General features: G+C 39.1%; 3 protein-coding genes across 5 annotated transcripts in view; all 3 read left to right on the top strand.

The window, feature by feature from the left end:
- LOC142239163 (uncharacterized) overlaps positions 1–17,298 on the top strand; it is a 288,432-nt gene that overhangs the window by 2,424 nt on the left and 268,710 nt on the right. The gene's annotated exons all lie outside the window — the stretch shown is intronic.
- LOC142239815 (uncharacterized) lies at positions 4,339–4,909 on the top strand. Its single transcript, XM_075311580.1, has 2 exons — positions 4,339–4,825; positions 4,893–4,909. The coding sequence occupies exons 1-2, from the start codon at positions 4,339–4,341 to the stop codon at positions 4,907–4,909; spliced, it is 504 nt and encodes a 167-aa protein (XP_075167695.1).
- Positions 5,276–8,864, top strand: LOC142240968 (uncharacterized). Its single transcript, XM_075312712.1, has 2 exons — positions 5,276–8,370; positions 8,430–8,864. The coding sequence occupies exon 1, from the start codon at positions 5,276–5,278 to the stop codon at positions 7,700–7,702; it is 2,427 nt and encodes an 808-aa protein (XP_075168827.1). The 3' UTR covers positions 7,703–8,370; positions 8,430–8,864.

Raw genomic sequence — 17,298 nt, 5'->3', positions numbered from 1 at the left:
TGTATTTTGATCTGCTGAATTCGAAAATTTTTTATGGAACAGTTTTTGAGATATTATTTTTTTCGCTCTTTTTTCACTAAACAAATTGCATCTCGAGTTAGATGCAATTTGAGATGACGAATAATCCTGTATAATTGGATCTGTGATATGTTAAGTGGTTCGATGTAAAACGGGCAAATAACACTTGTTTAGTGAAAAAATAGCGAAAAACTAAAAATAACGAGATATCTAAAAACCTCTTCCATAAAAATTTTTTAACATTTTTTCGAATTCAGCAGATCAAAATAGTTAAAATATTTATCGCGTGCAATAGTTACCTCCACAAATAAACATTCAGCAACATTATATTTCAGACCAATATGCACCACTTTGGAATTCAACTTGCTGGACACAAACAAAGCCACGCTCCCTCCCCTTCGAACAGGCCGATCATTCCTGTAAACGGTAAACATATCAGTTTACAACATTAACATTGTAAGGTTTAAGCCATGGCTGAATAAGGAGGTTGAATCACGATAACAAAAACAACAAATTGCAATATGTTGTTTACAATTTTAAGAAGTCAAAATCAGCTGATAAAAGAATCGTATGGCATTGGTAAAAGTGGCAATGATTTATTCTTTCAATTGTCCTGAAAAAATAATTAAAATCCAGAGAAAAATAAAGGTTCAAATTTAATTGCGTCACCTATGAGTGATTGTGAAGTGGATAATTCATCCGAGGAACGCCGATATGAGACAAATAAGACTATAATACCCACCAAAGTTAAGAATGGAAGTCAGTCAAATGGATCTTCGCCATCTATTAACAAAAACAGTTTATGATGCAGTTTAAAAACTGATGTGCGTGGTATTTTGGGTCTGGAATATGTTATCAAGATACTCAAGTCATCTTTGAACAATTCTCCAGCTATGAATGCGCGAGTTTGTTTGAGATGCATTTGCTATGCAGTGTCATTTGGAGAGCTGCAATCACCATAAACATATAATTTTGACATCTTAAAATTTTGTTGAAATAAAAAATTGTAATCATATGGGCCCATGATTTAACCTTCTTGTTCAGCCATGGTTTAAGCCATGTTTCACTGACACCTACTATATTCAAAACACTTCCATCTACAATATTTTTTATTTGAGCAAGCTTGGATGATGATGGTTGAACGTTAAAGCTTTGTGCGTTAAAATGACCAATATTTAAATTATCTTGAAATATAGTTTAATGAGATCGCAAGAAAGATCGGTCATATGCAATCTAAGATATATTATTGATATTCAAAAAATGAGAGAAAATGATATTACTATCTCTAAGAAAATAAGTAAAATAAAAAAGCTATAAACAGTAAGCAGTGAATCGTTTGACTATTTGTAATATAATTCATTTTGTAAGGAAGCTTTTAGTAAAACACACCTTAAGACAACAAAAATGGGTGAAATAAAAAGAAAACTTAGTTGAAACTGTTCAAGAGGCTTTGCAGCTTATACTGAATCTTACTGTATAAATTTTACTTGTTTACTTTTCTTGCTTTCGTGTCGTTAACATTGAACATTTAATCAGCTGGCCAAAAAATTGGGGCATTAGAGGATTAAGTAAAAGTAGCAGTACTACTCAAAATGGGGTTCCTGAGGCGGATTGAACTAGTTCATTGGAACTAATCACTTTAAGGAACTACGGAAACTAATTCTAGCTCTTTCGATCTTTTAGTTCCACAGTTTCTTCTTTTTTCTTAAGCGTAATACTATGCTCTCGTAAAAATTTTACAAGCAATATAAACCTATTTGTCACTGATCGTTCTTCATTTTATTATGATCTTTATGTTTGTTTATCTAATTCATTTTTTTTTTCTAAAGGGTGATTTGTTAAGAGCTTGATAACTTTTTAAAAAAAAAAAACGCATAAAATTTGCAAAATCTCATCGGTTCTTTATTTGAAACGTTAGATTGGTCCATGACATTTACTTTTTGAAGATAATTTCATTTAAATGTTGACCGCGGCTGCGTCTTAGGTGGTCCATTCGGAAAGTCCAATTTTGGGCAACTTTTTCGAGCATTTCGGCCGGAATAGCCCGAATTTCTTCGGAAATGTTGTCTTCCAAAGCTGGAATAGTTGCTGGCTTATTTCTGTAGACTTTAGACTTGACGTAGCCCCACAAAAAATAGTCTAAAGGCGTCAAATCGCATGATCTTGGTGGCCCATTTACCGGTCCATTTCTTGAGATGAATTGTTCTCCGAAGTTTTCCCTCAAAATGGCCATAGAATCGCGAGCTGTGTGGCATGTAGCGCCATCTTGTTGAAACCACATGTCAACCAAGTTCAGTTCTTCCATTTTTGGCAACAAAAAGTTTGTTAGCATCGAACGATAGCGATCGCCATTCACCGTAACGTTGCGTCCAACAGCATCTTTGAAAAAATACGGTCCAATGATTCCACCAGCGTACAAACCACACCAAACAGTGCATTTTTCGGGATGCATGGGCAGTTCTTGAACGGCTTCTGGTTGCTCTTCACTCCAAATGCGGCAATTTTGCTTATTTACGTAGCCATTCAACCAGAAATGAGCCTCATCGCTGAACAAAATTTGTCGATAAAAAAGCGGATTTTCTGCCAACTTTTCTAGGGCCCATTCACTGAAAATTCGACGTTGTGGCAGATCGTAAGTCTATTCATGATGAAATGTCAAATCATACTGAGCATCTTTCTCTTTGACACCATGTCTGAAATCCCACGTGATCTGTCAAATACTAATGCATGAAAATCCTAACCTCAAAAGAATCACCCTTTATGTCATGCACCTACCTAATGTAAATTTGAGTGTTATTGGTCATTTGCTTTAACTTCATTTGTTTGTCTCAAATATGTTCACACACACAAATACTCATCTCGGTGTTTTGCCCTACCAGTTAGAACCGTTACTTTATTTTACATAGAAAGCGAAACTTCTTGAATTTTAGTTTTGTCTTTTTGAATCACTTTGCAAGGAGAACACTGCGGTGAGTAGTTGTGTGTGATCAAAGGTTTTTTCTTCATGATTAATACTTGTGTTTTATAGAAATAAATTCTATCTTTTCATCTGTTTAATAAATACATTCAACGGAATTGTGGAAATTGTTTTACTTGAAACATTTTGAGGAATTAAATTCGCCCCTTGCAAAGCACCGTCGTAGTCAGCGACATTTCTTTATTTCGCAAGTTTATGGGATCCGTCTTTGCCTAAGCTGCCGCGAATCTACAGTTTCAAGTAAAATCAGAGGTTATGTCAATTCAAAGATCACCACCTGTAAGAAGAAGTCCTAGGATACATGGAATGAATTTACAAGGAAACATGTCCTCGCCAGCGAACGTGGAACAAGCCAATTTGCCTTCCGGAAAGATTGTCTCACAAAACACTAATGTTGATAGCGGTATTTTGCAGCTGTCGGACATTTCCGAAGCAAATCAATTGGTACAAACAACGACCGATAATGTCTTGCCTTCTTCACCGAATTTATTACTTAGTACAACAGCAACCACCACCGCCGCTGCTCCGACTACATTATCATACTCAACAGCTACATGCAGTCAACCTCCATTACTAAACACTCCAGTATTGCAGCCGCCGCCACCAGTCAGTCAATGTAATAGTGTTCAGTTTCAGCATCTTCAGGAACAAATAGAATTTCTCCAGGCGCAATTGTCAAAGGCACAAACTGAGTTAAGGTCAGCATTAAATCAAACAGCACGATCGGCATCAGAAATTCCTACGCTGCAATCATCAAATATGGCACCAAGGGTAACAGATACAAGTAGTTTTAATGCAATGTCAAATATCAACACGGCCCCTGTGGCAAATGCGAACACAGCCACCGCTTCTACCGTTAGTGGCTCGTACTCCAATCTGTCATCTGCCAACCTGGGAATAAACACGAACAATCAAAACATGGTAATGCATAGAAAATTATATGATCTGCCCGAATTTGATGGTTCTGTAGAAGAGTGGCCAATGTTTCCTGCTGCCTTTGAACAGACAACTGCTGTATATCAGTATAGTGATTTTGAAAATTGTCTTAGATTACAAAAAGCTTTGAAAGGATATGCGACAGAGTGTGTAAAGTCCTTACTAATTCATCCCGAAAATGTTCCTGTGGTCATCGAACAACTTCAAGTCCACTTTGGTCAACCAGAAATGCTGATTCGCTGCCGAATACAAAGTCTGAAAATCAACCTATTGAGGAAAAAGGTGTAGAAAAGCTTGTCAATTTTTCTATAAACGTGCAAAACCATACCGTTAATGACCAAAGAAAGCTAGAGTGTTTATTGTGTAAGGCATCCCATAGGATTTACGAATGTAAACGTTTTTTATCAATGAATGTTTCTAATCGATGGGATGAAGTTAGAAAGCTGAAGTTGTGTTTTTCTTGTTTGGATAGTGGACACACCAGTCGCAGCTGCCGTCGACGTAAACTATGCCCTATCGACGGCTGCCAAAAAAAGCACAATAAACTTTTACATTTCCAAGAAGTGAGTATTGAAGAGAAGAGGCAAACGGCTATGACTTCAAACGTTGCCAATGATGACTCGACTCAAGCCGAAGCTGTTCTCAGTTGTGTTAAAAGTGTCGGAAAAGATGTACTCTTGTTCAGGGTTGTACCAATCGTATTGTATGGCCCAAATAAACGAGTTGAAACCTATGCGTTATTCGACGAGGGTTCATCAGTCACGATGATGGACAGTTCTTTGGTTAAAGAACTGGGCGTCCAATCACGAAACAGTAAACTCAATCTTCAATGGTATGCTGGAAATTCCTCCCATGAAAATGCATCGGTTGTTAATCTTCACGTGAGTGGAATTGGTAAGCAAAGGAAATCTGGTCTTAAAAATGTGTATGGTGTGGCCAACTTAAAATTACCTACACAAAGCTTTAATATGGATCTAAGACATACAAATCTGCCGATCAAAACTTATTCTGGTGTTGTTCCCAAGGTACTCATAGGGTTAGATCATTGCCATCTTGGACTTCCTGATAAAATCGTGCCATTGGATGAAAATGGTCCATACGCCGCAATTGTATTTGGGAAAATGAATGGCAACTCGATAAATAATAATCTATGTTTGATGTCCGTTCAAGTAGAAGACAATATCCATTATTTGTTGGCAGATTATTTTGAAAATGAAAATTTTGGCGTAAAGGTGTTGCCAGTCATGGAGTCCAAGAGAGAAGTTCACCACTGTGGTATCACAATGGACTGAATAGTCTAAGTGAGCCTGATACATCGGGCTGCCACATAACCTAACCTAACCTATGGAGTCCAAAGACGACGTTCGGGCTAAAGATATTTTGGAAAACACAATTAAAGTTGATGGGCGTTTTCAGGCAAAACTTCTGTGGAAAGGTGAAAACATATCTCTACCTGATAGTTATAACATGTCTATAAACAGATTGAGAAACACTGAGAGAAAAATGGATAAGGATATAGAATTTGGTGCTGCGTATAAAGAAATCATAAATAGCTATATTTGTAAAGGGTATGTACTAAAATTGTCGCATCCAGAAATTGTTGCAGATCACCCAAGAAAATGGTACTTGCCCCACTTTGGCGTTGCCAACCCAAATAAACCGGGAAAATTACGCATAGTTTTTGATGCAGCAGCAACTGTTGAAGGGGTGTCATTAAATTCCCAGTTGTTAAAAGGGCCTCAACAATATAGACCGTTGCCTCCTGTTTTGTTTAATTTTCGTATTGGAGTTGTTGGTGTGTGTGGGGACATCCGGGAGATGTTCCACCAAATACTAGTTGCGCCAGAGGACAGAGCCCCTCAACGCTTTCTCTGGAGGAACCAAAAAGACGATTTACCGATTTTTGAGATGATGGTGATGACTTTCGGTGCAGCTTGCTCCCCTTGTGTGGCTCAAAATGTGAAGGAAAAAAATGCCTTACAATATAAAGAGAAATACCCTCGAGCAGTAAAGTCAATTTTGGATCATCATTATGTAGATGACTTTGTCGATAGTTTTGCATCATCAGAAAAGGCTATTGAAGTATCGAAACAAGTTTGTGAAATACATGCGCACGCTGGATTTGAACTTCGTAATTTTTCATCAAATTCTCCCGAAGTTGTTTTGGCTCTGAGTGGAAAACTGGGCGAACCAGTTAATTTTAATACAGGACCTGAAGAATTTCAATCTGAGAAAGTGCTGGGTATGTATTGGCAACCGAAAGATGACACCTTTAAATTTCGAATAAAATGTCATAAGGTAAACACAGATGTATTGGAAGGTCGACGGTGGCCAACAAAACGAGAGCTATTAAGTGTAGTGATGTCAATATTTGGCCCATTGGGCTTTTTAAGCAATTTTTTAATATCGGCAAAGTTGTTGATGCGAGAGGTTTGGAGGCATGACATACGTTGGGACGAAACTATACCCGAAACTTTGGTGGCAACATGGAACAGCTGGAGGGAAGATTTACAAAATCTTAAAGTGGTCAGTATACCCAGATGTTATTTCAAAACAAATACTCCGCTCCAACTTGAATTGCATGTCTTCGTCGACGCCAGCGAGAATGCTTTCGGCGCTGTCTCATACTGGAGATCGATATCGGCTGATAGGAATATTTCAGTATCGTTTGTTGCCGCTAAAACGAAATGTGCACCATTAAAAGTCATGGCAATACCTCGATTAGAGCTCCAGGCAGCCGTGATGGGAACCCGGTTGTTAGATACTATAATGCAAGAACATGCCTTGAAAGTTTGCCGGTTTGTATGTTGGAGTGACTCAACTACGGTTCTAAGTTGGATTGGTTCCTCAAATCGGAGGTATAAACCATTTGTCGCCCATAGTGTTACAGAAATTTTAGCGCCAACAAGTCCTACAAACTGGAGATGGGTACCCACAAATCTCAATGTAGCCGATCAGACTACAAGAATGAAACATAAGGTGGACTTTGATTTCAATTCCCGCTGGTTTAAGGGGCCTGAATTTTTATATGAAAACGAATCTTCCTGGCCGAAAGCCACTACGAAAGATACGCTTGGACCGTTCGAAGAAGAATTGCCACCAAAGGTCATCGTTTTAACAGGTAGCACTTCAATTTTTGATTATAGCCGTTTCTCGTCGTTTTTAACATTAAAAAGGACTGTTGCTTGGGTGTTGCGATTTTCAAAACGTTGCAGGAAAAGGAAACACCCTAATGAACAAAACGGATTGAAAGCTGATGAGCTGAAAAGTGCTGAGATGTTGATTTGCCGTGAAGCACAAAAGGACAAATTTTTGCAAGAAATAAATATTTTGAAAAATAACGAAAAGTTACAAAAGGGCAGCGAGTTGTATAAATTATGCCCTTATATTGCCAAAAATTCTTTGCTTCGTGTTTATGGCCGAATATCTGCTGCCAGCTGGTTGCCATTAGAATCTAGACATCCAATAATATTACCATCATCTCATCCAGTTACAGAATTGTATGTGACCTATATACACAACAAAATGAAACATCAAAACTTCGAGGCGACGATAGGAGAAATAAGAAGACGCTTTTGGATTCCACGACTCAGAAATGTTCTGCGTAAGTGTATAGCCAATTGTTATTTTTGCAGATTTCGCCAGGTTGAGCCAATTCCACCATTAATGGGTTCTTTGCCTGAAGATCGCGTCACGCCATATGTGAGACCTTTCGAAACCTTTAGAAATTGCTTTCGACCTTTCTACCGATGCTTGTATTATTGCCATTAGAAATTTCATCAATCGGCTTGGGACGCCAACTAAAATACGAAGTGATAATGGCAAGAATTTTATTGGTACCGATCGAGTGGCAAAACTGTTCGACGAAGTGTTTGATACGGTCCGTGTACAAGAAGAGCTCTCTACGAAGGGCATTGAATGGCAATTTAATTGTCCGTATAACCCAGCCGCAGGAGGAGCATGGGAGCGCGTGGTACAATGTGTGAAACGTGTTTTGAGGACAACATTGAAAGATTCTTCGCCTCGTGAACACACATTTCAAAGTTTTTTGATTGAGGCGGAAAACATCGTGAATTCACGACCTTTAACACACTTGCCGTTGTCTCATGAAGAGGAAGAGCCACTAAAACTTGCCATCCTGGATGTGATGTAGTGAATCGTGGTCGATTCACGGGGTTGGGGATGTCACTGATCGTTCTTCATTTTATTATGATCTTTATGTTTGTTTATCTAATTCATTTTTTTTTTCTATGTCATGCGCCTACCTAATGTAAATTTGAGTGTTATTGGTCATTTGCTTTAACTTCATTTGTTTGTCTCAAATATGTTCACACAAACACAAATACTTATCTTTACCGTTACTTTATTTTACATAGAAAGCGAAACTTCTTGAATTTTAGTTTTTTCTTTTTGAATCACTTTGCAAGGAGAACACTGCGGTGAGTAGTTGTGTGTGATCAAAGGTTTTTTCTTCATGATTAATACTTGTGTTTTATAGAAATAAATTCTATCTTTTCATCTGTTTAATAAATACATTCAACGGAATTGTGGAAATTGTTTTACTTGAAACATTTTGAGGAATTAAATTCGCCCCTTGCAAAGCACCGTCGTAGTCAGCGACACTATTGGGAAATTAGTCGACCTGTAGACGGGTCGACAGGTGGCGACACTTTGACAAGTCGAACTTTTCTAAGGTAACGACATCAAAAGGAGGTAATCCCTCACGAAAGAGATTCAAGGAATGCAGAAATGCTTTGTTTATCCTAAAGAAATTAGGATCAAAGCGATTCCTTAAAATCGGCTCAAGGAATTCTTGAAGCTGGAAAAAGGGAACGATCATCGGATGAGCTGCCATCCTCCAAAAGGGATCAAAGATCGTTTGCCGCAGTTGCTAAAGACAGCCTTGTGATGCCTATCATTAATAAAGGAGCATTGGACGGTATGGTTCTTTTGTATTTTTACAGAATATGTTCAATTTATTCAAATGTTGTAAAAACGTAGGTTAAGGAAGAACACATGTGTTCGTATTCACGTTCTACAGAAAAAGGAAGAAAATACTTAAACATATGTAAATGTCAAATTTACATCTAACGCGTAGCCATATCTGAAAGTATTATCATGATAATGAAATCCGCGGTAGTATTACATATTCAATATTTCTACCCCTGCTTCATGGAGAAAACAGGACTCGCGGTTTTCTTAGTCTGCATGATCGCCTTGGTGCTGTTAGTACCTCATTCTCGACTTGTTTGTTGAGCTATCATTTGACGTCGAAGTTTCCGGGGGCACTGTAGTTATTGTTTCTTCTCCTTCTTCCTCGTGTGTCACACCTTCCCCTGTATTTATTAGTCTTCCTGTAGACCCATTATGTTCAGAGTTTTCCCGGTGGTTGCTATTTGATAGATGAGCCCAGCTTTCTTTCTGATGTTGTGTGGGACTGGAGACCAACTTTCCTAAAACGTTTTTGATATGATGTATATTGATTCATTGTTGCAGGACGAATTTGGTCGATGTGTCTTTTTACTATTTTGTTGCGATATTTTATATGGTAGTGTAAATCGGCCAGGCGAGCTGTGACCTTTCCCAGCAACCATTTGTCCATTTTCGGATTTTCTGAAAGGAAGAAGACTGTTTGATTTATTTCAAAAGTACGGAAATTAGGTTTGAAATTCAAAAACAGCTTGTTTGATACTTTTCCATGTACGTTTTCAGGGCGCAGCAAATCAAATCGAGAGCGAAGTAGTCTTACCGAGGAATAAAATGGATGGTGGTTGCCCAGTTGTTGCATGAGGATCATTGCGGTATTGATGTAGAAACATGTTTAAGTTCCTATTAATTGTGTCTTTGATTGTTCCCATAGTTTTTAAAGCATTCTTTACGGTTTGGACGTACCTTTCTAATTGTCCGTTTGTTGCTGGATGGTATGGAGCCGATTGTTTGTGGTATACCACCCCTCTGCATTTCAAAAAATTTCTGAATTCAGTCGATGAGAAATTTGCAACCTGTTCTATGTTTTTATCTATACCGGGCCAAAATACAAACGAGCGGGCCATTCCTTTCATTTTCACCATACCTAGGTGAGGCGAATGAAGGTCTTTGAGTATCTGGTTTCGCAGAGTTTCGGGCACAACAACACGATGTTCAAATGTTAAACATCCTGAAGCCAGTTGATATTTTTCTTCAGGGGCTATATATCCCATTCTTTTCATATCGTACCCAGATTCTAATATGTTTTCCGCTCATATTGGTTGTTGGTTTATTTTGCGTATCATAAAATCTGGTGAATTTGTCCAGATTGAGCAATAATCTGCATTTATGTTTAGTTTGAATACAACGCTGTAATTGAAATTACTCAGGAACTCGGAATAGTTATCCATACGACTTACACATAATGAAGACAACCCTTTTTCTGGATGGAGAATTTGTGAAAGCGGTTTATGATCTAGTGTGAAGTGTCTGGCGTGCAAGTATTTAAAAAACTTCTTCACTGCCCATACAATTGCCAAGGCTTCTTTGTCGACTTTTGTGGGTATTTTATTTCCGTTTTTGTCATAGTGCGACTAGCATATGATATGGGTCTTTCCCATCCGTTTGGCAATACATGGGACAGTACAGCGCCTAATCCTGTTTGACTTGCGTCTGTCGCAAGTAACAAAGGCAGACTCGGGTCATATGGCATAAGAACTTGAGGTGATACTAAAATTTCTTTGATCATTTCATATGCACGATTTTCGTCTTCCGTCCACTCGAAGTTGTCTTGTTGTAATGTTGTATGGTCGACAGATCAGGAATAAAAACATTCAACATTGTAATACGTGGCTTTACCCAAAAATAGCTGTAGTTCCTCATTTGTGCTGGGTTTTACAGCATTTTTAAAGGTCTCTACATGTTTATTTGATTTGTGTATACCGTCGAGATCGATTGTGTGACCCAAAAATTCAATGGCAAGTGCACCAAAAACGAATTTCGATCGGTTTATGTTAGGTTAGGTTAAAGTGGCAGCCCGATTAAATTTCTGGCTCACTTAGACTATTCAGTCCATTGTGATACCACATTTAAGTACCAATTACATATGGGCACTTCTAGTCTTAACCACTGAACCTTCTCTATTATTTACTTTTGTTGAACCAACCAGATTGCTCCAAAAACATTAACAGACTGCTTAAGTTAACGTTTTCTAGGTCCGCCAGTAATCTAAAGCTACAATAGTCATTATACTTCGCACCTATAGTTTTTGCAAATTCGCCTATCAGGCAGCGACCCGTTATAGCAGATATCAGGAGTGCTATCTGACGCCTTGAGAACACTGGCATATCTAGTGTGCGGTTTAAGTTTAAATGGGGCCATATTTGCTTGGTGTCGTTACAACCCTTGCAATTCTCTCATCGAATATTGGTCATCATAACATCCTTCTCACCCAGTAAGAGCTTGCAGGTGGCCAGCAGACCAACAGATTCTAGTTCCCCTGGAATATGTAAGGTCGTTCCTAGCCTTGCTAACCCATCTGCTTCGCAGTTCCCCGGTATGTTCCTATGGCCAGGCACCCATATTAGGTGAATATTGTACTGCTCAGCCATCTCGTTGAGAGATTTGCGGCAGTCTATGGCCGTTTTTGAGTTAAGGAACACAGTGTCCAAGTATTTTATTGCAGGTTGACTGTCTGAGTATATATTAATGCCAATTCACCACCTCTCTTATTGCCTATATTTCAGCCTGAAAAACACTACAGTGATTAGGTAATCTTTTCGCTATTCGAATTTCCAGATCTTTAGAATATACTCCGAACCCCACTTGTCCATTCAATTTGGAGCCATCAGTATAGAAATCTATATATCTTTTATTCCCCGGGGTCTGTGTATACCACGCCTCATTGTTGGGAATTAGAGTTTCAAACTTTTTGTCGAAAAGTGGCTTTGCCAGGGTGTAATCCACTACGTTAGGCACATCTGGCATTACTTTGAGGACCGAACTATGACCGTACATTTTTGCCGACCACAGCGATAGCTCGCGCAACCACACAGCCGTTGTTGCAGCTGACTGTTTGGCCAAAATGTCTAAAGGCAAAGGCTGAGATACATAAGCTCGCCATACGCTGAACTTTATCTAGACAAGTCGGTTTCTGAAGTGCCGGCCACCAGACTACAACACCATATAACATTATAGGTCTAACTACTGCCGTATATAGCCAATGCACAATTTTTGGTTTTAGTCCCCATTTTTTCCCAACTGCCTTTTTGCACGAGTACCAAGCTTCCGTGGCTTTTCTCGCCCTTTCTTCAATATTAAGCCTAAAATTCAGCTTCCTGTCCAAAATAACGCCAAGGTATTTTGCACACTCACCAAAGGGAATTTCAATACCCCCTAAGGAAATGGGCCTAACCGTGGGAGTTTTGCGATCTTTGCAGTTCTGTCTTTGCTGGATTTACCCCAAGACCCATTTCTCAGTCATCCGGAGAGCTCTCTGTATAATATCTCTGATTGCGGATGGGAATTTTCTCCTGACTGCTAGCGCCACATCATCTGCGTATGCCACCACTTTTGTCCTTTCCTTTTCTAGGGAAACCAGAAGGTTGTTTAAAGCAACATTCAAAAGAAGAGGTGATAGAACTCCTCCTTGGGGAGTGCCTCTGTCCACATACCTTTGTATGTTTGCTTGTCCTAGTGTGGCTGAAATACGTCTTTTTATTAGAAGTTCGTCTAACAGCCTAAATATACCTGGATCAACATTCAGAGTTGTCAGTCCATTTAATATCGAGCTCGGATGGACATTATTGAACGCCCCTCCGATGTCTAGAAACGCCACGATTGTGTATTCTTTGACAGATAGTGAGCTTTCAATAAAGCTGACTAGTTCATGCAATGCGGTCTCAGTAGACCTGCCCTTCGAGTATGCATGCTGTCGTTTCGAGAGCAAACTTGAATCGATGCTAGTTCTAAGATACATGTCTATCATCCTCTCCAGAGTCTTAAGTAGGAATGAGGATAAGCTGATTGGTCGGAAATCCTTCGCACTCGAGTGAGAGGCTTTTCCCGCTTTAGGTATGAAGACGACTTTTGTTTCTCTCCACTCCATACGCCTTTGCCATATAGCTGGAATGTTAGCTGCACGGTATACGGCCCGTGTGGGTCGTATCAACCCATCGGTGGGTGTGTTCAACGTTATGTGGGAAAATTCGTCATTAATCTCCAAATGCGAATAAGCGTCAGTGACGTCAAGGTGACAAAATATTAAAGAGCCTCGCATTCGGTAAATTGTAAAGTCCGAATGCTATTTTTGCGTCGATGGCTTTTGTATACTCTTCTCGTAAAGCAATAGGAAACTCACGGGCTTTCAAAAAATATGGGAGTGGCGTCAGGCTTCAAGTGTACCTTGGCAGGCGGTCCTACCAGTTTACCTGCAATATTACTAAAAACAGAATTAAATTTGTCTAATACCTGTTTTAGTTGCCTCTCTTCCTGCGCCGACATTCTAGGTGCTGTTGTCTTAAGGTTGTTTCCTTGGATTGATTGCTTGAAGAGTCCAACGAAGTCAATTTCATTAATAAATTGTTCAATATATTCTCTGCCCATAATGGTATCCATATTCCCCTCAACCACATAAAGATTAAACTTGCATATTCTAGTTCCAACTTGTACTTCCACACCATCGATAATGTTTTCTTCATCTAATTCAGTTACCTGGAACATTTTACTTCTACACATTTTGGAGATGTGCCCAATTTTATGGCATCGGAAACACTTTGCCCGTCTAAACTTACATTCGTTTCTGTTATGTAGCTCGCCACATCCGTTACATGGTGCATGTTGGCCTTTCGTTTCTTCCATTGGAACTCTTAACTTACTTTTTTGTTTGACGTATCTATGTGGTTGAATTTTGTGAACTTCTTCACTATGTGGTTCCGCTTTTACAATCTCGGTGGTTGAAAACTGTTTAAGTTCTCTGGTTTGAGCAATATTGTAAGCTTCTGCAAAGGTTTCCGGTTTCCCACTGATTATTTCATCGCAGATGTCGCGTTGTTTCATGAGTTGCTCAATTAACATTCGATCAAGAAATTCTGCGTATTCGCAATTTACAGCGCCTTGTTTCAATCGCAATGCAAAGTCAGCAATGGATTCATCGGAATGCTGGACTATATTCCTGAATTTGATACTTTCGGTATATTTGTTTTTTTTTTGCTATCGAAGTGGCCACTTAGTATAGTTCGAATTTCGTCGAATGTTAATAACTCTGGACTTTTTGGGCTAACCAAAATTTCTAGGGCGTTATTAAGTTCAGGTCCCATATGTACCCGGGCGTAGTTGACATACTCATTAACATTCACTTTACTTAATCTCAACCTCTCGAAGTAGTCGGCTACCGAAGAGTCGTGCTCCATTTTATACTCTAGTACAGAAATGATGTAAATCGAGCCTGTATAATTGCTAAAAACGAACTGTCGTTGCCAGTTTAGAATTAGCCAAATGCAAATATTGGGTATCTTCGGTCTACATCGGACATGATAAGGAGATGCCTCCATTTGAGGCGTCATTGAGGAGTCATTGAAAACAAAGACACAACTCATTATGGGATGCGATGCGATGCGATGCAAATGCACATCATAGTATATGGGGAAGTGGTGACATTAATACAAGAGGAGAGTCACTCCTAGAATTTATTTTACGTACTACTTTGGTAGTTTGCAAAGCCCCAACCTTTGTCACTAAAACAGGCAAGAGGTTTTGAATGAAATGATATTTGATTGGCAGGTTTTAAGTGAACATAGCTTCTCAGATCATCGCTACATCAGTTTCAAATTAGGTGTTCATACCACCAAGACCATATTTCCGCCAAATGTTAGGAAAGCTGATTGGAATAGTTATAGGGAATCGTTCAATATGATGATACCGGAAATATCAGAGACAAATATAAGCACTGTACAAGATATCGAACACGCAGTGGGGAGGATTACTAAGGCCTTCAACATTTCACTGAAAGCTGCATGCCCTATAGGGAAGCCAAGGGGGAAAAATCGACCACCATGGTGGTCTACGGAGTTAGGTAATATGAGAAAATCGTGCAGGAGGCTCTTTAACAAAGCAAAGTCCACCAGAGCTCCTGTGGATTGGGACGCTTACGAGAAGAATCTGAGAGGATACAAGCGAGAACTGAGAAAGGCTCAGCATAACTCTTGGAATGATTACTGCAGCAGCATTGAGAATACGTCCGAGGCTTCCAGACTGCGGAAGGTGCTAGCATCCACGCAGATGATGTGGTGACATACGCAGATGATGTGGCGCTAGCAGTCGGGGGAAAATTCCCATCAACAGTTAAAGATATTGTACAGAGAGCCCTCCGGATGACTGCGAAATGGACGAAAGATAATGGTCTTGGGGTAAATCCTGCAAAGACAGAACTAGTCATGTACTGCAAGGATCGCAAAACTCCCACGGTTAGGCCCATTTCCTTAGGGGGTATTGAAATTCCCTTTGGTGAGTGTGCAAAATACCTTGACGTTATTTTGGACAGGAAGCTGAACTTTAAGCTTAATATTGAGGAAAGGGCGAGAAAAGCAACGGTAGCTTTTCACTCGTGTAAAAAGGCAATAGGAAAAAAGTGGGGACTAAAACCGAAAATTGTGCATTGGCTATACACGGCAGTGGTTAGACCTATAATGCTATATGGCGTTGTAGTGTAGTGGCCGGCACTTCAGCAGCCGACAAGTTTAGATAAAATTCAACGCATGGCTTGCTTGTGTATCTCAGGCGCATTCAGTAAGACAGGAACATATTCCCTTAATGTCATGCTGCATCTATTGCCTTTAGACATTTTGGCCAAACAGTCAGCTGCAACAACGGCTGTGCGGTTGCGCGAGCTATCGCTGTGGTCGGAAAAAAAAGTTACGGTCACAGTTCGGTCCTCAAACTAATGCCAGATGTGCCAAACGTAGTGGATTACACTCTGGCGAAACCACTTTCCTACACACAGACTCCAGGGAATAAACGTCATATAGATTTCTACACTGATGGCTACAAGTGGGTTTCGGAGTATATTCTAAAGACCTGGAACTTCGAATAGCGAAAAGATTACCTAATCACTGTAGTGTGTTTCAGGCTGAAATATTAGCAATAAGAGAGGTGGCGAATTGGCTGAGAAGTATGTTAATGTTCCAACAAATGTTGGCATTAGTATATAATCAGACAGTCATCCTGCAATAAAATCCTTGGATTCTGTGTTCCCTAACTCGAAAACGGCCATCGACTGCCGCAAATCTCTCAACGAGATGGCTAAGCAGTACAATATTCACCTAATATGGGTGCCTGGCCATAGGAACATACCGGGGAACTGCGAAGCGGATGAGTTAGCAAGGCTAGGAACTACCTTAGTAGTAGTAGTAGTATCTCTTTATTGTTTATTAAGTTACATTTCATGATTTAATAATTATTAATATATTGAGTATGAATTCAAATTAATAACTAAATTGACCAAAGATAAAATAAAACAAAGAGATATACGGCTATGACTTCCGTCGTCAGCCGATCCGTAGATTATTTTTTTCTGAAATTTTGAGTAAAATAAAACGGTACAATTATATTTTGTTTCAAAAAATTAAATTAAATTCTGAGATAATCAAGTATCTAAACCGTAGTTTTTATGAAAGATATCATATTCTTCCAGTCTGCCGTTTTTCCCCCATTTAGTATCTCGACTACTACGTTTTCAGAAACATAGGGTTTCCCAAAATAATGTTGTCAGTAAACTCCCAATACTGGACAAATTCTCATGAAATGTTGTAGGTTTTCGCACTCACGTAGATTACATAACGTACTTTGGTTGTTTTCTGTCGCTTCTCTATCATGTTTGTTCCCATTTAAGATTATTAGGTCACATCTAGTTTTAAGTATCCATGTTATATCTCTGGAGCTGTATTGACCGTTTAAGTATTTGGATCCTATTGTATGGTTAAGTTTTTTATATATTCGGGTAGTGGACATTAGAGCCTTTTGTAAATAATTATTTTTATATCTTTGCCTTAAGTTCTCTAATAGATTTGTAACCATGCTATTAAAGATATTTTGTGTTGTTATCATTGATATTGGTTGCTGATCATTCTCTCTCGGCATATTATTTATATCCTTAGCCCAGAATAGGTTCTTCTGTATAATGATTTTTGTCATTCGACAAGGAAGACTTTCCTGGTGGTATTTAAATAGAGTTATTTTAATATAATTAAGATGCAGGTTAAGTGTATATAAATGTCCCTCCTCAAGTCCGGTTTCGATCGCTAAAGCGTAGTTTGGCGTAGTATCTGGTAGATGTAAAACTTTCTATATGAAATATCTTTGTAGCTTGTCTACCTCTCAAAATATCCATATCCCCATATCTGAGC

The sequence above is a fragment of the Haematobia irritans genome, chromosome 5 (assembly GCF_050003625.1).
Source record: "Haematobia irritans isolate KBUSLIRL chromosome 5, ASM5000362v1, whole genome shotgun sequence".
NCBI classification, from domain to species: Eukaryota; Metazoa; Arthropoda; class Insecta; order Diptera; family Muscidae; genus Haematobia; species Haematobia irritans.
The sequence above is the reverse complement of the archived record's forward strand: the minus strand, read 5'-3'. Positions and strand labels throughout refer to the sequence as shown.